Here is a 22,907-nt window from a genome sequence, read left to right as displayed (position 1 = left end):
TGTGTAAAAGTTACTAACTATAATTCAGGATTTACTTATTTCCCCTCTCCTATCACTTTTGCTCTATATATTTTACATTTGTCCTAGGAACAAACACATTTAGGATTGTGTGGTTTGGGTGCATTAATTCCTTTACCACTTTAAAATGTCCTTTTTATCTCTAGAGATGCTTCTTGCCTTAAATCTCTGTGTGGGATAAAACTATAGTTATACTGTTTCCATTTGGTTGTTTTATGTGATCTTAGAGTTTTGTCTCTTGTAAGAAGTGTGTAGTGGGATATTGATTCAGCTGATAATTTTTCAACTTTAATTCAAGTAATGAATCACTTTACGTGTTTGGGTTTATATTCTGCAACTTAAAAATCTGACTTACCTGTTTTATGTTCCCTTTTCCATTCTTGCCTTCTTATATTTTATCCTCTATTAAAGTGTTCGATACACATTCTATTGTACTTTTAGTGCTCAACTCAAGATTATAACATGCCTCCTTGACTTTACAGTCTAATAACAGTATTAATTTTATCACTTACCAATTGCTAGAACCTGAGAGAACTAATTCCATTTACTCTCCGTGTCTTTTGTTATTATATGATGTATTTTAATTCTACAGATATTTTAAATCCCACAGTTTTAGTTATATTTACATTTACACATCTACCATTTCCATTGCTTTTCATTTATTCCCTCACTTCTAGATTTCATCTGGGGTCATTTTGCATCCGCCTGAAGAATATCCTTTAACATTTCTTCCAGTGTATGCCTACTGGTGACAAATTCTTATTTTTCCTGGAAAGTCTTTATTTTGCCATATTTGCAGTGTATCTTGCCCTTGCCTCTTCTTTCTTATCTGGAATGTGAGCACTGCAGCTGCCATCTCTTCACGAGGACGGAAGCCACGCACTAAAGATGGTGGGTCATAAGGAAAGAACAGAAAAAGCCTGGAGCCCCACTGACCTTGTGGAGCTACTGTATTGGACACCTGGACAGCCAACATGTGAAAGAAAAGTAAACCCTAACAGTTTAAGCACCGTTCTTACTTTGGTTCTTTTACAAGACAAATATCATTCCTGATACAATGTCTTTGATCAATTCTGGAAGCTTCTTAGCCACTTATCTCTTCCAATGTAGCTGTTAAGATATCTGTAATTTACAGTTAAATAATCCAGCATTTGTGGCACGAGTTACTCATGTAAAGTTGTCACGTAGGTCCTGCTAGTATTCTGACCAAGAAAGTACAGTCCAGGATGATCAGCTCACACTCTAATTAGAGAAACCATAATCCAGAGGCAACTTCCCTAGGTACTGTTGTCTGTCTCTTGACCAACATATAATGCTTTGCTAATTTACATACTAAAGGTCAGAAATTTTTATTGGTGAAATTAGTGGCCTGTTAACTAGAATGATGAACTGCAAAAATTGGCTCCTGATGGTTAAAGGTTTTCAAGATTATGCGGATTGGCTAAAAGTAGAGTTGCACGCCCACCCTGCAAGAACAGGACAAAGAATCCAGCTTGGTCTGTAGACCTTACCATTTGGGAAGATGTCCTAATATAATCCCCTGAAAGGTCCTCAGTGTCCGGCCATGAACACAGGTTTTGTTCAGGGTAACAGAATTCTGCTTCTTGAAGGGAACTTTCAGGCAAGGTGGTTAGAGCATCTCAAAGGGCAGAGAACAACTTCCTTTAGCCTGCAGAACAGGCAGTAAGATTTTTTTTTTTTTTGGGGGGGGCTTACTTAATATCTGTATTGGTGACAGAAGTTGGTGAGAAACTGCCTTCATTATAACCTGGCTGTTAGGGGGCGATCTGGGGGCAGGAGTGTGTTTGGGGTGGGTGGGCATTCAGTGGGTACTATTATCTACCAAGGGTTGTACACGAATACATTGCCTTAGGTCAGTTCACAACTGCCTCACCCCCAGTTCTATTATTTCCTCCTGCTTAAAACTCCTAAAATATATATGTACACTGGATCTTACTTGTGTCAATCTTTCATTTTTTCCCCATCTCCTTTATGCTGTATTCTAGCTTATTCCTGTCATTTCAAAAATTATCAAGTGTCTGAAATAGTAAATTTCTTCCCAGTGACACTAGAAGAGAGGCACCAAGAGGGCAGAAATTTGTTTTATTCATTGCTTTACCACCAGAACCTTACTGTGCCCTGCACATTAAGGAGGTGGTCACAATAATTTTTAAGCTAAGCCTGGATACTGTGAGAGCAAGACTGTAACTGACATTTCAGCTCTTTGTCACGGAAATCTTCCTTTCCCTCCACCTAGTCTTAGGTTCAGAAGCTGCTTTGCAGCCCCCAGGCTGCTGTGCAGAGCTCTGCGCCCCACTTCCTGAGGCTGCAGTGCCTTCTAGGGTCTTGGCTTCCTGCAGAGGTCTCAGTCCCACCTTCCCTGAATTGTCAGGTCATGTCTCACTGTTAAAAGTCCCAGAGTTCACTGGGGAGGCTCTTAGCCAAGATGATAACCCTGCAGGTCAGAGCCGCTTTCAGTGCCTCCGTTTACTACTTTGGCTTTGTTTTCTCTTCACTTTTGGCAATTGGTATTTCCTTTCTTTTCTTTTGCAGTCAGCTGCGTGTATATGTTATGTTTTATTTGGCATCTTTCTGAGTTTGGAGCTATGGGATGGTGGTGGTAGCAAGGTTTATGTTAATTCAGTCTGCCATGCCACCAAGATTCCTGGAAACAAACTATGTGAGAAGGTAAAACAATAAACCACCATTTGAAGCCACTGATTTGCAGTTTTCTATTACACTGCAGTAAAATTCAATCACTAATTGGTGCACTTTGAAAAGCAGAACAAATGAAGAAAACACAAACTGAGAGTTGGAAGAAAATGTTTATTTCATAAAAAGGTATGAAGGTAGAAAACCAATAAGAACAGGGAAAGGAGAACTTACAAGTGGGGGGTTTTGAGTCAACTGGGAAGTGATTTGGACAAAACTTTCACAGGCAACAGAGCTTCATATACCATAACCACTACACTGAAAGGCATCTAATAACCAGCCAATTTTATCTGTATCAGTAGTAATAAGAATAATTCTCTCTACACTTCCACCTTTTCTAAGGAAAATGTAATCAGTGAAGACCTAGTTGGCTTTAATGTTTTCAGTGTGTGTCTCGAGTTATCAAAAATTAACTGTAGGAGAGTAAGATGAAGTAGAGACCTGCATTTTTGTGTTGAGGAAATATTAACCTTTAATTGTGCAACTTAATTCTTGGGTATGCCTTTGCTGTTTTTGTTTATTCTTCCCTACAACATTAGCATGATGGAAGTATAATTACTTGGTCACCACTTAACATTTCAGTTCTGTTTTTCAACATGTAACCAAGGGTACAATTAATTTAAACACTTTTAACAGTAAACAATTGTGTACATGATAAAATAAGTTGGCTTTTTTCAAACTTAAAGGGTATATATAGTATCAACTGAAACTAACTCCATTCAAGAAATAATTGAGTGTCTTCTATTAAGCAGGCATAGCGCTGGTACTGCATGAATATTACCTCCTATTAATCATTCTAAGAACTTTAGAAAAGACTTGTGAAACCAGAGCACTACCAGAGGACTAACTGTAACCCTTCACATCCTATGGTCTATTCTTCTTGCTATTACAAGTAACATGAAGTACTCCCACTTTGTAGAGCCAGAGAGACAAAATCACTGATCACTGTCATATGGCTAGAAAGTAGCAGATGCTATAACATGAACCCAAGGCCTTGATTCCAAGATCAACTCTTTTATACTGCCATTATGATGCCTTTATACAATTCTTTAGTGGACAGTTTTCTCCACCTGGCAGTCATTTTCTTACTTTAATTTTTTATAACGAAAACACTGTGAAGGAGCAAAGTAAAAAACTGATTTAATCCTTGGCAGTACAGTGGCAATTAAATAGCTGTTAAAAAAAGTGTTTTGAGAACATGCCCAGGATTTCTGAGAACATTTCTACTGGACACCTTTGCTCCAAGCTTATCTTCCATTGAGAGAGGGAGGAGACCGTATTTAAAAACAAGAATAGGGACTTACCTAGTGGCCCAGTGGTTAAGAGTCTGCACTCCCAATGGAGGGGGCCCAGGTTCGACCCCTGGTCCGGGAACTAGATCCTGCACGCCGCAATTAAAAAAAAAAAAAAATTCAATTAAAAATAAAAGAAAAACAAGAATAAAATTTTCTTCTTTCAACAAAATTTATAATGTCAGACACTGAATTTATGAAGATAAACTTGTTTCTGTCTTCAAGGGGCTCATAATTTAAGAGGAGAAATACACATGTAAATAAATTAGTGATAATTTTAGTACCAGTGATAGTGCTAAACTAGAAGATAGTAAAAGACATATTTATGACACAAAGATAAGAACCCTCCCTCCCTTTTACCTGGAAGGTCCAAGATCCAGGTAATATTAAGACATTTGAACTGAGTTTTGAAGAGTGAGTTATCTCCTGAGGGCTTAGTATGTGCCAGATAGTGTGCTAAGTGATTATCTGGATTATCTAATTGAATTATCACTGCAATTTAGGAGATAGGTAACCCCATTTTACAGATGAATCCAGGTGGTTTGACCTAGAACTCAATCTGCTAAATATTGTGAGCTACTGACATACGCAAACACACAATAAAACAGATCACTGGAGTCACAGAGATAAAGGGACTTATAAAACTGTAATGTTATCATTTACATACAAGGCATATGAAGTGAGTATGCTTCAGGAATTAGCCAAAGGTCACATAATAAAGATAGAGATAATCTCTTATCCTCTCAAGGGCCTGTCCATTGTATGATCACATTTCCCTGAAAATGTTATTCTCTTCCTGCTTTTCCCTTTAACTCCTTCAAACTCTCCATCACCGAAAGCCACCTCAAACCACATGCCAACTTACCAAAGGGCGAGGTCATTAAATGAGTGCAGCGCAAGGACACACAGTTTGATAGTGTTAGCCTGTATTTAAAACAAAATATTTACTGTAAATGTCAGTGTTTTATAAGCAATGATCTGAAAAGATTGAGAAACAAGTAAAACAGGTTTGCCAGCTTTTATGAACACTGCTTCTTACATACTCAACCTATTACATACGAAAACAAATACAAGGCATGAATTCAAATCCCAGATATCCTGAAAACTTCAGAAAAGACTTGTACTCTGGTCTACCCAGAGCTCTACCTACAACTGTACAGTACACATTCCTGTATGGCATGGCTACATCAAGTTTTCTAAGCACTTGGATTAGTTTTCCTAATGTCAGCCCTCGGAGCCTTCTACCTGCCCTGTCTGAGCTGCCTGGGATCTGTTCAATCATTTTTTTAAACATAAGTAAACAGTACAAACTTTTCATTGTTTAGTTTGAAATGAAAACTTTAAATGCTTGTGTGGAAACAAAAAGCTGAAATAACTTCCTTAGGGTCATAATAAAACTCTATCATTCTTATTGTATGTGCAGTTTTTAAAATATACTTTAAAGGTTCAAGGTGGACGACTATTAAGACTTCGGAAAAAAAAAAAAAAACAAAGACTGACTGGAATTCTAATGTAGATGACTCTGCTCATGGCTAGTGCGCATGAGCACAGTAAACCTGTTGTGGTTTAGGTTCAACATACAGATGGAGAGAATGGATATGCAACATTCTCGGTACTACTGCGTTTATTTCCCACCTTAAAGTGAAGACCCAATTATAAATTCTATTGATTCTACAATAATAACAATATGAAAATTGACAGGAGTCAAAGAATATCAGCAAACTTATTAATAAGAAAATGACAAAAGTGAGCATTTATTTGGTAGCACAGCATACACTGGTTCTGAAAGGTATGAAAATTAGAATCACACGCCTTTAAAAAATTATAGATGTTCCTTTCTAGATTGACTGTATATTTGAGAGTAGATCTCTCCCATGCATTTATTTCTTTAATCTCCACAAATGCCTGAGACCCACAGCCTGCATATATGAACCACTTATGGTACTCAGGACACTTGCTCTGAGGTCAGGGATCTCCATCACTTTAACTGCTCTGTGATTATAAGCAACTTAACTTTCCTGAGCCCCAGTTTCCTGAACTGTAAAGTATACTAATAACACTTACCCTAAACCTAAAGGGCTGCTGCAAGGGTTAGATGAGAACATTACAAAAGTAATCAGTACCTGTACCGTAACAGGTGTTCCATATACACGGTGGTATTTATGAATACTCAGACAGTAATAACGACAGATGTATTAAAATGAGTGACAAACTCAAGGGAACACCCAAGGTCTAAGGACTGTCAATGCGAAGATGAAGAACTGATAGAACAGACTTTCCTTTTTATATGAGTTTTATGATTTAAAAAAATTGATCAGAATAAATGTCTTAAAAGAAATCTTTGGGTAACTAAAAATAAAATTTGAAATGATGAGGGCTCCTTAATTGCGGTTCCAGGGTTCCTTAGTTGTGGCTCGCCAGCTTCCTAGTTGTGGCACACGGGCTTCTTAGCTGCAGCATGCATGTGGGATCTAGTTCCCTGACCAGGGATCGAACCTGGGCCCCTGCATGGGGAGCACAGAGTCTTATCCACTGCACCACCAGGGAAGTCCCCAGCATAATGTATTTATAACAATGAGTGTGGAATGGGCCTTCCTAAGACAACAAAACTCAGAAGTTACCAAAAATTACATAATGATTTAAAATAAAGTTTTAAAAAACACATGACAGATTAGGAGGAAGTATCTGCAACACATTTAATAACTTAGAAAGAAAAAAAATCTAAAATACATACAGTTCCTAAAAAACAATAAGAACAAATTAACAAACCACAAGAAATATGGGCAAAGGACATGAACATACAATCAAAAAAATAAAAATGAAAGAAAGAAAACCAATGAAAATGTGAAGATATTAGCTTCACTCTTAGACAAGGGAATGAAAATAAAAACAGATACTTCTTTGCAACCATCAGATCAGCAAAAATGAACAAGAATGGTAATGCTTTGGGGCAAGGATGTGAGGAAACAGGCACTCTCTTACATGGCTAGTGAAAGTATAAACTGGCACAGACTCCTTGGAGAATAATTTTGCAGTATCTGTAAGTATTTTAAATAGACATGTTCCTTGACACAGCAATTATACCTTTACAAATGGTTTTGTAGAAATAATCACACAAAATATGAATCAAAATATTCTGTATTTTGCAAGACTGCCTAAAACAGTGAAATACTGGAGCAACCTATGGTTCCACCAATAGGGAAAAGTACATTATGGTATATCTATATATGGAACTAAAAAAAAAGCATGTGATGCATAGATATGGAAAGTTCTCCAATGCATGAAAAAAAGTATAAGATATATATACAGTATGATTTCAAGGTATTATAAATCCCACCCATATCACCAAGGTATATGTGTGTAAAAACACAACAAGAGCTTGGAAGGATCACCACTGTTAATAATTCAGAGTGTAAGAAAAAGGCAGGCCGTGGTATGTGAATGTGAAGAGAATATTTTTATATACTCTTCACGTTTACTCTAAATATTACAGAATGAATGACCACACATTTAGAAAGTTATCTGAAGGGACTTCCCTGGTTGTCCAGTGGGTAAGACCCTGCGCTCCCAATGCAGGGGGCCCGAGTTCGATCCCTGGTCAGGGAACTAGATCCCACATGCGGGCCGCAACTAAGAGTCTGCACGTCACAACTAAGAAGTCCGCACGCCACAACTAAGACCCGGTGTGGCCAAAATAAATAAATAAATAATGAATTAATAAATAAATATTTTTTATAAAGGAGTTATTGTTAACTTAAAAAAAAAAGTTATCTGAAAATTAAGGATTTGCCAGTACCCAGTTCCCAAACTCTGTTTCTCATTCATATTCATACCTTTACTTGAAAATAACCCAGTATTCTGGTCAACATGGAATCTTTTTGTGCTACTGACTATATTACTACATAATTTTAAACAATTATTAAATATAAACAGGATACCCAAAACAAAAATTTTCAGAGATAACCTACAGTATAAGGAAAATTTATGTCAAAATTAAGACAACTGTATACCTTTAGAGACCTTTTATACTTTTTCAGTCAAAGAAACCCTGCAAAAACCCTTATTTTCCCAGGGAATTTTAACTCCTATAAAACTTGCATGAAGAACAAGTAGCAAAGAAACTTTCTCAAACTACTTTTAAAAAACAAAACAAATAGCCCAAACCCTGTTTTTAAATATTTTTAGACAGTAGGACAAATACTAAACACATAGCTTAACAGTCTTTAAAGAATCACGTTGAAATAAGCAACGAAAAGGTCAGAACTTTTAAGCCAGTTATAATTGTACCTGGTTAGTCCCAAGACAGACAGTTAAGTGACTGAACAGGTTCTACTGCTAAGACTTTGATTCCCGGAACAGTTTTACTCAGCCTCACAGGAATAATGTGTATTAAATTATACAGACACCCTTGGGATGTGTTCTTTTCCATAATATTAAAGGAAGTTAAGGCTAATGTTAATGGTAGAACTGCTTTTTTAAAAAACTGAAATGAACAGAACTAAAAGGTAAACTCATGTGTATCAGATTCCCCATTTTAACTGACATTTTTCGATTACTGAAGCCAAAGGACACATTTGTTTGGAACCATAAAATCCTACTATTGGGAACTGATGAAATGAAAAAGATATAATGAAACAGGAAGAAGTTAAATAATTTATGCCAAATGCATAACAAATAATTATGAGGAGAGATATCAAATCTTCAAACTTGATAGAAAATAGTTGGAGTTTAATTTCAGAACATATTTAAATATTATTGAAAAATCCAACTTTGTATTATGTGCTCTATCAATCAATTAAATAAAAAATGACAATTGGAAAATAAGGGGGGGAAATGGGGATATTTTAACATTTAACCTGATTCGGTAACATTTAAAACTGATAAGCACATGTTCATCAAAAAAAAATTTCTTTTACATTTCTAATAAATGTATGGTTTTTAAAGAAATCAAGGCATGTATTTTCTAAAGGGTGGGAGACAGCTCAGTATAACAGAATAATTTACTGTATTAACTAAAAGAAGATAAAGTGAAAAAAAAATTTTCACTTAACTATAACTCAACTTTCATGTGGAGCTTTTTCTAAGTGGTAACAGGTGAGGCAAAGCTGATAGCCCAAATGATCAAAGACCCCATAATATAATCAGCAAAGTATATATACTTTATATACTTATAAAGATATAAGTATATCTTTATACTTTATAAGTATATCTTATATACTTATAATATAAGTATTATATTATCTTATATATCTTATATATCTTACTTACATATAAAGTATATCTTATATACTTATTATAAGTATATCTCATATACTTATAAAGATATATCTTTATACTTATATATAAAGATATAGATACAGGGCTATTAAACAAAAGAAAAAAGCAATACATTAAAAAATACTATAAATTAGGAATTTAACCTATAGGCCATCTGGGAGCCTAAACCACATGCTATGCTAAATATTTTTTCATATTGGAGAATATGAAAGAAAAATTTTATATTTTGTTCACTGAGGTTCAAAGGTAAACTGATGGGGAACTCTTACACATGCTTAATCTGAAAAAATGTATTTCATAAAACTACCCTTAGATTATATGATGCTTCCATAATGCACTGCAATATTTCTCCTGAAGTATTATAAATCAGAAAATAACCTAAGCACTTGACAAGTTTTAAATGAACATGTGGAACTCACCAAAATATACATTTTACATCCAAGTACATAACAGAACAGCTCCCACTTAATAAAAAGAAAAATTTAAAACTTTAGTATATTGGACAAATAGAATACAGTTAGAAAGACAGCACTCACCTATTCAAGAACAAGTCTCCCTGCCTTGACTTCACATTTTTTATTTAATTGTGAATTTTTCATAACACATAGACATCTTCCAGAGGAGAAGCAGCAAACATGAATTCTAATTCTGGATTTAGGCACAGGTAAGAGTTTATGGATACTTGCCAAGCTGCTAGAAAGAATAATACGTACTTCTTGAGTCATTTTGATTTTGTGGTTGTTGTTTGCTTTGTGTTTTATCTGTACTGAATGTGGATGTGTCACCAAAAAAAGAAAAGTAGAGCTAATTTCATGGAGTTGAAAAACAAAGTTACAGAAAATTAATTTTAAGTAGAGCGTTTTTAATAAAAGCATGAAATATGAAAGTATAATTGAAATCAAACAATTCATACCTAGAACTAGTTATCAGGTATTAGCTTGTCTTTATTTACAACTGTATGGCAGAACTATACTCTGAGAAAAAAGGACGACAAACACATGTTTAAAATAATAATAATAGTAATAACAATAATAATAGCTACCGTTTTTCAGGAGCTTAGTATGTACCAGGACTTATTCTAACACTTTACTGGTATTAACTCATTTATAATATTAATCTGTTTAATCTCATAACAATCCTATTAGGTAGGTACTCTTATAATCCCAATTTAGCAGACAGAAGAAACAGAGAGAGTAATAACTTCCCCCAAGTAACCTAGCTAGTAAGTGGCAGTACCAGGATATGAGTTCAAGAAGCTGGGCTTCAAAACTCTACCACTAAATTACAGTGATTTCAAAGATTCAAACCATTTCCATTAAATCAGAAAGTGGGTATCATCTTTATTGCTAAAATAAAAATGAGTTAGATCTACTTTAAACATAACAGCAATTATTTACTCAACACCTAAAATATGCTATGTACTATTATTAGGCATTATAGCTGGCATTAACAACAGCTAGCATGTTAGCATTTATCAGGACTTAACGTGACAGGAACTGACGAATGAACCACTTTGCATTCATCACAGAGGTCGATCGTTACAACAATCCTGTGAAGTGGATACCATACCTATTTTGCAGATGAGAAAAACACCAAGGTGTGAAACAGCGCCATTCCCTCCTCCAAATCACATACCAAATTGACTGGCAGAGCCCAGATGGCTACACATGTCTAATATCAGAGCCCTTGCTTGTCAGAGCACACCGAAAGGGCTACAAATGTGATGTCACCGACCAAACAAGACATTCTTTTGCCCCAAACCCCAGAGTCTTATGTCATGTTAGAGATACAATAACACAACTGAAAAGATATGACAGTAATTAAAATTTATAGTTATTACATTTAAAAAAAATCAAGCCTCTACTATTTTTGCCAAATCCTGTATCAATGTTAATGGCTGATATTCCAAGTCAGCTGAAGTAAACATCCACCTCCCAGCCGATCCATGTATTACAGCTGAGTGTAGGATGTTTACATGAACTGAAAACTTGGTTTAAAGCAGGACTTACAAAGATTGACATAAATGAGGCAAAAGTCAAATCAAAAAGTATTTTGAGACAAAGTTTAAACTCCAAGGGAAAAGGCAGAAGTGACATTCTTTTCACTGAAATAATTTATGGCAATGTAAGCAAACATCTTGTAAATGTTCCCAATCTAAATGTGGCTGATTTTACAGCCTCTCATCTTCCTATATCCCTCTCTTCAAAACAACTGAACTTGCATTTAGAGGAACCCGGCTGATGGCCTTGACGATGCATCAATCACCCATTCTTCCTCAGGAAGGAGATTCCTGTTTTGGGTAAAAGACAAAGTTAACAATACACCTCTGAGGAGCTCAAAGCTTAGCTGTAGCCTTCCTTTTCCTCATTTCCTTTCCCCCTCCTGGAGCCTCTCCCCATCTCCTCCCTCAACTCATAATTCAGTTAAGTTCGCCTCAGTAACATCTCTCCCATACTCTGATCTCAGTACACCTTCTACTGGCCCAAGTGTTGCTAAGTTGCCTCTCAGAAATCCCTCGTCTCTTTGCACTCCTCTGATTAAGAAAATATTACCACCGATACCTCTACGAAGCATATGTGGCCCGATCAGTGCTCTTGCACCAACGAAGAGGAAATCCTCAAATTTGTAAGTAAAATTAAATATTAAGAACCATTGCCAGCAAATTCTAAAAATCTCTGGAATTTCAGAGGCATTCCAGGACCTTCAGGAACCTCCCGTCTCTACCTGGCCTCTCTCGTCCTCTTCGGGCTACTTCCCCTGAAGCACCAGTTCTCAAGATTAAACACACACATTTTTTTTTTTTCTCTACAAATATATTGTTTTCTTGTTTCAAGTATTCCACTGCAATACTATTTTTTCCTTCTGCTTTTCTTTGCAAATCAAATAGGTTTTGTGGGCTAGACAATTAATATGATGCTTTCTCTGGGAGAACAATGGGTCTCAGGTTTCCAACAAACCTTTTTCAAAACAAACTTTTGGATTACTACATGTTTTTAAGTTGGGGATTTTATGCGTATTTTTCTTCAGTCGCTAACTGGGCATAATACCGAACAGGGAAAAGAATGTAAGATGAGCTCCGTGCTTCTGAAAGCCTGGACCCAGGACAGCAGCATCAGCAGCTCTTGGGAATCTAGGAAAAACAATGCACGTTCTCAAGCATCACCTCAGACCTACTGAATGATAAGCTCTGGCAAGGCCCAGCAATCTGTATTTTAATTAATAACCCCTCCAAGTAATTTTGATACATGCTAATATTTGAAAACCAGTGGATTCAAGATTAAATTGTTTCACCAAATATGCTGGAAAGCCAGAGCAAAGATAGCAGTGAACATCAAACTGTTAGAAAGTCTGTCATATGCTACAGATTGGGGGGCGGCGGGGAGGAGGGGAAGGCAATGTCAAAACACCCATCACATGTCCACCCATAATGAACCAGGCTGGGGAAACTGTGGCAGAGACAGCCTGAAAAAGCATAATTTTGAAAAGTAATTAAGTTCAGACTGATACTCAAACTTGAAATTTTTTTTTCCCTGAACACACACAGCAAATAGAGGCACATTCGCTCAGTGAATAAAGTTTTAACCAGAGGAACCGAAGGGGCCACAGTCAGAGCCCTCTGCATGCAATGAGGACTGCACGCTGGGATCCGAAGCTCACCGCCCACTTCCGGGTCACCCACCCCACGCCACCTCTGGCTCTGCGTAAAAGGGACTCAGGCATCAAGACCAATGAAGATCCGTCCAACAATGTAATTTTAACCAAGAATATTTGTACATGAGCATATCTAATTGGAAATGAACTTGAAGACAATTCTGTAGTTGTCTGCTTAAAAAAGTAACCCCTAAGGAATCGCAAATCAAATGCTAAGGAAAAAACCTGTCATTTTCAGAAAACGGTAGTCAGTAACCAAAAATGTTTTACTTTCAGTATTAACTAGATCAAAATATCTTCTTAGTAAAGAATTCCTGAGGTTTCTAAGACCTGTCAATAAAGACCACACTCGTCTTCCTCAATACTAAGTTAAAGCATGGAGAAATAAGCTGTTACAGGTTCACTGGCAAACACTAATTCTCTAACATTTTAAAGCATTTGTTCTGTATAGTCAATTGCTAAATTTGCAGGCCACTGGGAAGTTTGTGGTTCTTCCAAATTAAAACATCAAGAAGTCATCTGCAAATGACTAAAAGGTTGTACTGAAGCAAGGGCATCCAGAATTAAAGCTGACATGGTCTGTGATTCACCTCATTAGGGCAGAATAACATGGAACAAATGTTACGTAACATAGATTGTACATTAATCCTGAGTATCCAGGGATGAGTGGACGGCTGTGCAGAGTGTCACAGCTTTGTGCAGGACACCCACCCTTCTTTTAGCATAGATCTGGGCTATCATTTTAAAAAGTCTTTCAAATTCAGCTAGGCAAATTATTAAACTAGGCAGCTTCTATCTACCTTACTGAATTTCAAAGCTATGTAACAAAATTTTTTGTAGGAAACAATGTCACCTTGTCTAACAAAATAACCCTATTACCAGAGGACTCTTTCTGCCTTTCCAGGGAGCACTGCCTGGGCTCTTAGAGCAAATGGCCCTGTTTGCTGCTATCTGGAACCCAAGGCCTCCAATGTGCTAAATCAGAGGGTCAACTCTTAATAAAGCACGTTTATTAAGATTTGAGTATGAAGGGATACTTGCTGCATGCTAATCACCAAGCTTGAAAATTATACTTCAATTTGCAAAGCTACCTGTGTCTGAAGCAACTACCTACGCCACCTCCCTCCACTCTGGCCACGTAAGTCTTGTAAACTAGCATAAAGGAGCATTTAAGAATCAGTGCTGCAGCACGAATACATCTGGGCAGCTACATTTTATATATCTGTATAAAAGATATAAGCAAATAGTAGACACTGCTGCAACAAAACAAAATTGTCAGTGGGGTCCCATACAGGCAAGGCGCTCTACTGGACACAGATGGCAGGAAAACTGGTAATTATAAAGATATAATGTCCTCACCCTCAGAAAGCTTATGATCTAATCAAGGAAGATATGCATGTAAAAAATCAGCAAGAACTTTACCTTTTGGTTTAATTATGCACTGAACCTAACACAGTAAGATGTTTAGCAGTTTAATATTAATACATGATAAAAATACCAAAGCTTTATGGAAGAGAACGATTTCAATAAAATAGAAATGTTTCCCAGTGTCTAAAAGACAAACAGAGATAAGAAAACAAAATTTCAAAACTCAGAAAAAGAGCTGCTGTAAAATTATGCGTTATCAATAGTCTGCCCTGAATGTCACCTGTGAGAAAAGCCCTGTATTGCTCAGCACTGTGAGGGAACACAAAAAATAGATACAGTGCACCTGCTCACAAGGCATCAACATTCTAATGAGGAAGAGAAAAGGCAAGTGATAACCTGAAAATACTCAGGAAAATATACTCAATAATGTAAGACAAACATAACCAATGGTGAATGTTGTAAACAGGCTCAGTGGTTTGAAGTCCTGCAAGTGTTTAGAGGACAGTTCTGACTAGGAGCTGTGACATCATTCCGGGTGGAGAACAGGAAGTTGGGGGGGGGGGCAGGGGGCTGAGAGGCCAGAGACGAAGTTTGTACACTTCTTCACGACAGAAAAAGCTGAAATGTCTTGGTTGTGTACTGCTGAGCGGTAGGGTGGGGTGGTGGTGATAAATGTACTCTCAGTAACGTCTCCAGAATTTCTAAAGGAGGAAATCAGTCTTCTGAACTGTTGGGAAGTTAAACTCTAGCCTACTTGGAAAGGCAATAAAGAATGAAAGTTCACTGCCAGGGCAAAAACAGAAATAAGAACCCATAGTGGAAAAAAAAATTTTTTTAACTAAATTCTCTAAGGCCCAGCAGCAGCAGCATCTTAAGTCTGGGAAGCTCAGATGGTATCTGCTACAGGATATCCTGTTCTTAGGACAGCATCCCACACTAAACTCTCGCATAAAACATGCATTCTCACAGAGAGCAGTAATGAAGAAACCTAAAGATTCCCGGTGTTTTTCCACACATTTTATAGCCTCCCCTGTTCTACTTCTTAGATATAACTATCCTGAAACGATGCCTGTGAAGAGCCGGTAGCAGCAAACATCTGACTGAAAGCTTAGCTATGTCTTACAGCTTCCAGTCGGGGATGTTTACAACAACAGACTTTCTGGACAACAAATTAACAGAAGGAATAAACACAAATGTTGCCAGTCACCATCTTTATCTGATGATTGATAGGCTTTTTAGTCCTGAACGCTATCTGTGACATCTTGGACAAAAATGATAAAGTTGATGCTATTCATTGGCAAGAGAGAAGCAGTTTATCAACAGCAATTTTTTCCTAAATAAATTACAAAAGACAATATGCATTATGAAGTTGTCTTGGCAAATATGTAACATTAAAGATTTTACCCAGTTATCCTCCAAGATACGTTGTCTCTTTGCTACATGCAAAAATGAGCTTTTCTCTCCCTAAACCCAGAGTTTCAGAATTAATAATAAACACCACACTAGAATGACAACCCTAATGATCAGACTGACCATGCATCTGCCTGAAACAGTCCCAATTTATGACTGTTGCCCTGATATTATCATTAAAAGCGACTCTCTTCATTAACAAAAGTGTCCTAATTTAGATTGCTAATACAGTGGGTTTTACTGGTAGCGGATCTAAACCAAGTTAAGTGTCTAATATTTTCTTCCCCTGTCCCCAGCTGATTTAGGTTAGGGATGTGCAATCCATGGAAATGAACAAAGCAAAGTAGATAATAAGTAAACAAACTCATGACCTTGGCTTTGTTTATAAAACAATAATACACTGAAACCATTTTGTTTCCCACACCACTTTCCTGAAAGAGAGACGGAAGACTAGGTGAAATATAAAAAATCTGCACTCCACGGAAACCAAGATTTGCTTTAATCTAAAGCATGTGAAATTACTGTCTCTTGAAAAAAACCAATTAAAACAATTAGAGTCTACAATTTTCAATGATTTCCAAGAAATGAACACACACACACACACCCCCGCAGGATAACTACTGAACACGCCAATATACACAATTTTGAGAGGCTACTAATTTTCTAATATTAATTAATTTCTTTGAGAAACTATGGAGTAAGTAATTTCAGTCATTGATATTTACCGTGTGATAATATTTAAAGTTGCTTTCTGAAAAAAAAATTTTTTGGTTTAAATGTCATAAATAACTCTACCCATCACAGAAATAATGCTGGAAATAATGAGGAAAGTGCATGTGGTCTCTATGGATACAAGATGACCTTCATTGTTTCTGAAGACAAATACCTTAAAAACAAAAAAACAAAAAAAAAACCCAGTGGCTACTTCCAACGAAGGCTATTCAAGCTGTTCTACAATTGAAAATTTCCAGATTTAAATTAGGAAACAATAGTTATTTCATGCCTAGGTGGCACGTGATACTTGACTAATTAGGATGCTGCACATTATGTTGCAATAAACCAGTGATTACAACTCTCTCCTTCAAACAATATCCCCCTTCTGTTCTCAGTTTAATATTTTTTAAAGGTTGATCAAATGACAGAAATGTTTATCAGAGCTACTATATTTAACTCACACATAATTCTGTAATACATAGAATCTTTTTTTCAGGGTTATTAGGGAATTTTGTCAAATGTTATACATTTGCTTATGATGTATTACTTTTTTAAAAAAAATGCTGGTTTTGGGTTTCCCTGGTGGCGCAGTGGTTGAGAATCTGCCTGCCAATGCAGGGGAAACGGGTTCGAGCCCTGGTCTGGGAGGATCCCGCATATCACGGAGCAACTGGGCCCGTGAGCCACAACTACTGAGCCTGCGTGTTTGGAGCCTGTGCTCCGCAACAAGAGAGACTGCAATAGTGAGAGGCTCGCGCACCGTGATGAAGAGTGGCCCCCGCTTGCCGCAGCTAGAGAAAGCCCTCGCACAGAAATGAAGACCCAACACAGCCATAAATAAATAAATTAATTTTTTTAAAATGCTGGTTTTTATTTACTTTATTATTTAAATTTATTTTTGGCTGCGTTGGGGCTTCGTTGCTGTGTGCGGGCTTTCTCTAGTTGTAGCGAGCGGGGGCTACTCTTCATTGAGGTGCGCGGGCTTCTCACTGCGGTGGCTTCTCTTGCTGCAGAGCACGGGCTCTTGGCGTGCGGGCTTCAGTAGTTGCAGCACATGGGCCCAGTAGTTGAGGCACTCGGGCCCTAGAGCACACAGGCTTCAGTAGTTGTGGTGCATGGGCTCAGCAGTTGTGGCATGTGGGCTCTAGGGCACATGGGCTTCAGTAGTTGTGGCCCGCGGGCTCTAGAGCGCAGGCTTAGTAGTTGTGGTGCACGGGCTTTGTTGCTCTGCGGTATGTGGGATCTTCCTGGACCAGGGCTCGAACCCGTGTGCCCTGCATTGGCAGGCGGATTCTTAACCACTGCACCACCAGGGAAGTCCACTTATGATGTATTCTTGAAGACGGTTGAAAATTAAATGTACAGAAGTTGAATAATTTAATGTATTGTAAGAAAATCCATTATGAAATACATTCTATAATTAAAAAGTATCTTCTAGACACAAACTATAATATATAATCTATATTTCATAAATGTTCTTTTTGTCCTTTTATTCATCATCAGAAACAGAGTAAGCAGGTCAAATCTAATGAAGGTATAGCTGAGGCTAAAGATTAACAATTTTTGGTGTGCTTAATGATTTCCGTATTTGTTACAAATGTATGACATACTTGAGAGCTACCATTCTTACTACTAGTGTTAGCACTTTACTTTTCCCTTTACAAATTTTTATAAGAACGGGCAAAACACACATTAGATTCATACAAACAATCTGCTGTTCAGACAGACATGGGTATGAACTGTTGGCTGGCATAGTGCTACTGTGCAGAAACTGGAAATGTTTGCCAAATCAATCTGTCAATGATAGTTTTGAGTACCCACATATAATGTATGCCAGGCCACATTGTGCCACAGATTCTGTCATACCATAGATCCCACAAGTACAATGCTGAAAACGAGTTAGATACCTAATACATTCCCTTCAATGTGACAACCCATAATGAAGACATTATTCCTCAAAAGTACAGCTGACATTTGAACAACAGTTTGAACTGCTCGGATGCACTTACATGCAGATTTCTTCCAGTACATACATACATACAGTACTACAAGATCTGCAGTTGGCTGAATCTGCACATACGGAAGCATGGGTGTGGAGGACTGGCTATGGGACCTGAGCATCTGCAGATTTTGGAGTCTGTGGTGGGTCCTGGCACAAATGCCCCACAGATACCGAGAGGCAACTGTATTATTATAAGGAAGATTTCCTGGGTACGGGAACTTGTACTAGACTACGTAAGAAAATAGTTAAGAAATACCATTTTGTAACTTAAGATAAACATGCTGGAAAAAAATAACTTCTCAGTTGGCCTAGTTTTTGCATCCTCTAAGAGAAATCTAAGGCAGGGAAGCTGCTTGGACTAGTAGCAGAGAGGTTATATGCCCCAAGTCTTAAGGGAAGCAGGGTGGGACTGGGAAAAAAAAGCTGGCAAAAGGCAAGAATTCACAGACCAATAATAAAGGTTATGGAGCAGAAAACGCCCACATTGAAAGAAAAAAAAAACCCAGATACCCCAAAAGATATTCTATTCTCTTTTTCAACCTATTCAATAATACTGATCATCCTCTATATGCTTCATGTTAAAAAAAAAAAAGCAGAGATTAAAAAAAGGAAAAGAAGAAGATAAAATGATATTTAAATTAATAAACTCAATCCATTTGAAAAATTTATAAAGTGATGAGGTGCTTAGGATAGACAGATGAAAACAACATGCTTCCTGTTCTTTGAGGCTTATTTATAATTTACTCATTATTACCAATTGCCATATGTAACAGAGGCTTGAACGTGTTTTCATAGTTTCTCAAGTTAGCTTTATAACTAGTTCTAAGGTTAGCAGTAGAACAGGCATTAATTCTACCCTACAGATGAGGAAGAAGGTACAAATTGGAGAAGCGATTTGAGCAAAAGCTCAGCCGTTGACTATGAACCACTATCCAGGAACTACCTACATGGTGACTACCTCTGAGGACAGATAAGCCTGGCGAACTGAAATACCTGAAAACAGTCAATGAGGTGATGAAGATGAAAGCGCTGAAAAGCAGTGCTCAGTTGTAAAGTACATGATAATCATCGCCATGACATCTTATGCCCGCAGAGCATGTTCACACCTTTCATATGGATTTTCATAGTGATAATTCTGAGAAGCAGGCAAGGTGGGTACTATTATCCCTACTACACCCAGCTTAAATCAGTTCTGCTATAATAATGAATATGTGTTCTCCGGAAGTAACGACCCGTATCAGATACTTTATGTGATATTCAAATTAATAATCAAATGAAAGTTTACCTAAAAAACTTACTATAATATATGTGTGTATATACAGTGTGTATGTGCATGTGCGTGTATACATATATATGCGTGTGTATAAATGACTTGTTTTTAATTCGACTGTTTTTTGTTGTTTTTTGTTTTAACTTTCCCCCCATTTCTGTCATCTCTAACGGGATCAGCTGTTTTTTGTGCTGCATGATCACAGCTCAGACACACAAACACCCTTTGGGATGGTTAGTGCTTAGGCTCTCAGCAGAGAAGCAGTTCCTTTTCCTCACAAATCTGAATAAAACACCATCACACTCACACTGGACATGGCTTGACCCCAAACCAGCAGCCTTGGCTCTACCTATGAAACTGTTAGAAAAGCAATTCTCAGGCTTCTACCCCAAACCTAATGGATCAGGAATTAGGGGGAACGAGACCCAGAAATCACTGTTTTATAAGGCTTCCAGGTAATTCTGATGCACAATAAATTCTTTTAACCACTGATCTAGGTTTTTACCATAGTTCCAGTAACACGCCTAAAACCCACTGACAGAAGAGCTCTCTGTGAGGGTGACCACTAGCCCTGCATTAGGGTTTGTCTGGGACTGAAAGGGACTATCAGTTTTGAAACCAGGACAGTCCTGGGCAAACAAGGACTAACTGGTCACCCTAATCGCCATTACAGATCAAAAATGAAAAAACTATTCACTTAAAATGGAGCATTGATATTATGGACGAAATGCATGTTGCCTTTTGGGTAGAGAGAGGAGGTTATATTAAAACCCCAGGAAGTGTTAATGGATAATTTAGTTTACCATTTCAGTGTAATTATGCATTTTCTCCATTAATGCTCGGAACAAAGAAAGTGTAGCTTTCCACGATAGGGGTACCATACAGCTACATATAAGCACTGATTTGTTATGTACTTACTGAAAAAAGCTTGCCCAGGAATGCTTCAAACCTGAAGGGAGGTAGGGGAGGGCAGCATTCTGGATAAAATGATCAAACCCTATTTATTAAACTATAGGGTAATCAGCAATTTGTATTTTTAAATTAAAAAAAAGTTTTTTGCCACACCGCATGGCATGTGGGATCTTAGTGCCCTGACAAGGGATCGAACCCGTGCCCCCGCCACTGGAAGCCTGGACTCCTAATCAGTGGACCACCAGGGAATTCCCTGTATTGTTTTAAATAAAATTCTCTGACCACAGTCAAAACTGATAGTGAGTTGAATGGCAGCCAGATTTTTAGATTCTCAAGATTTTTAGATATTTAAGAATCTTTTCAGATTCTTCAAATACTGCCCACTCAAAGTCCTAGGTCATAAACAGGGTAAAATTAGTCACCAGTGACACACAGCTGGCTGTGAGTTTTAAGACCACTTACATCAGGTAAGCTGAGCAGGTCTGTGGTCCCACAGCACTCAGGTAACTGAAAGGCAGATTCTCTTTTTTTAAAAAAATTATTTATTTATTTGCCTACGTCGGGGTCTTAGTTGCCACACGTGGGATCTTCGTTGTGGCATGTGGGGTCCTTCACTGTGGCACGCAGGCTCTTTGTTGCGGCACGCAGGCTCAGTAGTTGCAGCGCACGGATTTAGCTGCCCTGCGGCATGTGGGATCTTAGTTCCCTGACCAGGGACTGAACCCACATCCTCTGCACTGTAAGGCGGATTCTTAACCACTGGACCACCAGGGAAGTCCCAAGGCAGAGTCTCTTCAGCCAACAGGATGCAAGAGGCTCCAAACTCTTTTTTAGAGACTTAAACACCATGAACTGCACCCAAAACAAAACCGATAACTCACAGACCTAGAGTGCTCTCCATGATTCATATATACCGTAAGCCAAACTACAACCCTGAAAATTTCCCATAATCCTGGAGGGTAGCACCATATAAATGCATCACGATGATGCAATTCACATTTCAACAAGTGTACTTCATTTTCAAAATCCACACCTGGAAGGAAAACTGCCAACTTCAGCCTCAATGTACAAGCAAAAGGAGATTTCAACAAATAAGGATCTAAGAAACCCTAACTGTGAACCTTAGTGACACAGAGAATATACATCCACACACTTATATATTAGACATACCTCTACATGTGAAACCTTAAATGGATGTCTGCTTCTCACTATGTATGTCCTAATTTCAAAGCTGTTTTTTTTCTTGAATTTTATTTTAGTTTTTCAAAGCTGTTTTAATCTTCAGAAATTATTCATTTATATCTATTTAGTTTTACATACTGTTTTCAATTTTTCAGGCTTTTCTAGTGAGAAATCAACTTAATGCTTTACATGAGAAAAAGAATCCTTTTCTAAGGACAAGAGGTATAAATGACTCTCCTAGTTATTTATCTTCCATGAAGTCTGTTTACATTGTTTCCCTGACGTCACACCTGTTCGATCAAATCCTTGCACTTCCACTGAGGACCTGTTTTTGGCTGTGTAACTTTTAAGTTACTTAACTACTTAAGTAACTTAACTACTCAGAATCAGTGTCCCAATCTGTAAAGTAAGAAAATCTTATAATGTGAAATTAAAAATAACCCTCACAGAGTGACTGTGAAGTTTAAATAAAATTATGCGAGTATAAAAGCATATCTGAAGCAATACAGCGCTATATAGATGTTAACAGCGCGCACAGGTGTGTACCTACACTTTCTTGAAAACCTTCCCCCTGAAAGCATGAGTCTGCATCTGAAAGACCTGACAACCATGAGGGTCCTGGTTTGTGTGAATACAACAGAGTTCTACAGAATTCTCTTTGACGTGGCATTAACTGACCTGGGCAAAAAACAAAAACAAAGGAACATCAACAACTCTGGCCGCTTTCACACTAAACAGGCTATCTAGGCCCATCCATCAGTAATGATACAATGGCAGTAATGTTGGGTTGGCCAAAAAGTGCCCTCAGTTTTTAGGTAAAACCAAAAGACACATTTTTCATTTTCACCAAGACTTTATTCAACAACGTATTCACCCTTTTGTTCCACTACCTTCTGCCATTTTTCAGGCAATTTCATAATTCCAAGTTCCCAAAACTTTTTATCTTTTTGAGCAAAGAACTGTTCCAGGTGCCTTATACAGTCTCCCAGGAAACTGAAAATTTCTCCGTTAGGAGAATTTTGTAAAGACCGAAATAAATGGAAATCTGAAGGTGCAATGTCTGGTGAATACGGCAGATGAATCAGAACTTCCCTTCCCA

General features: G+C 37.6%; 1 protein-coding gene across 6 annotated transcripts in view; it reads right to left on the bottom strand.

The window, feature by feature from the left end:
- Window positions 1-22,907, bottom strand: part of LOC307176345 (uncharacterized protein) — an 87,909-nt gene that overhangs the window by 42,580 nt on the left and 22,422 nt on the right. For 5 of the 6 annotated variants that reach the window (XR_013824722.1, XR_013824723.1, XR_013824724.1 and 2 more), the window contains exons 2-3: window positions 4,888-4,946; window positions 4,035-4,111 (exon numbers count right to left, since the gene is read on the bottom strand). Coding sequence is in view for 1 of the 6 variants with exons in the window: in XM_079902390.1 (XP_079758516.1) it covers window positions 4,105-4,111; window positions 4,888-4,946 (66 nt within the window). In the remaining 5 variants the exon portion in view is untranslated. Of the gene's footprint in view, window positions 1-1,158; window positions 4,112-4,887; window positions 4,947-22,907 lie in introns of those variants that run through there. The other variant, XM_079902390.1, reaches the window with a different exon arrangement.

Source organism: Stenella coeruleoalba (genome assembly GCF_951394435.1).
Source record: "Stenella coeruleoalba genome assembly, chromosome: 17".
NCBI lineage: Eukaryota > Metazoa > Chordata > Mammalia > Artiodactyla > Delphinidae > Stenella > Stenella coeruleoalba.
This window is presented reverse-complemented; position numbering and strand designations above follow the sequence as displayed.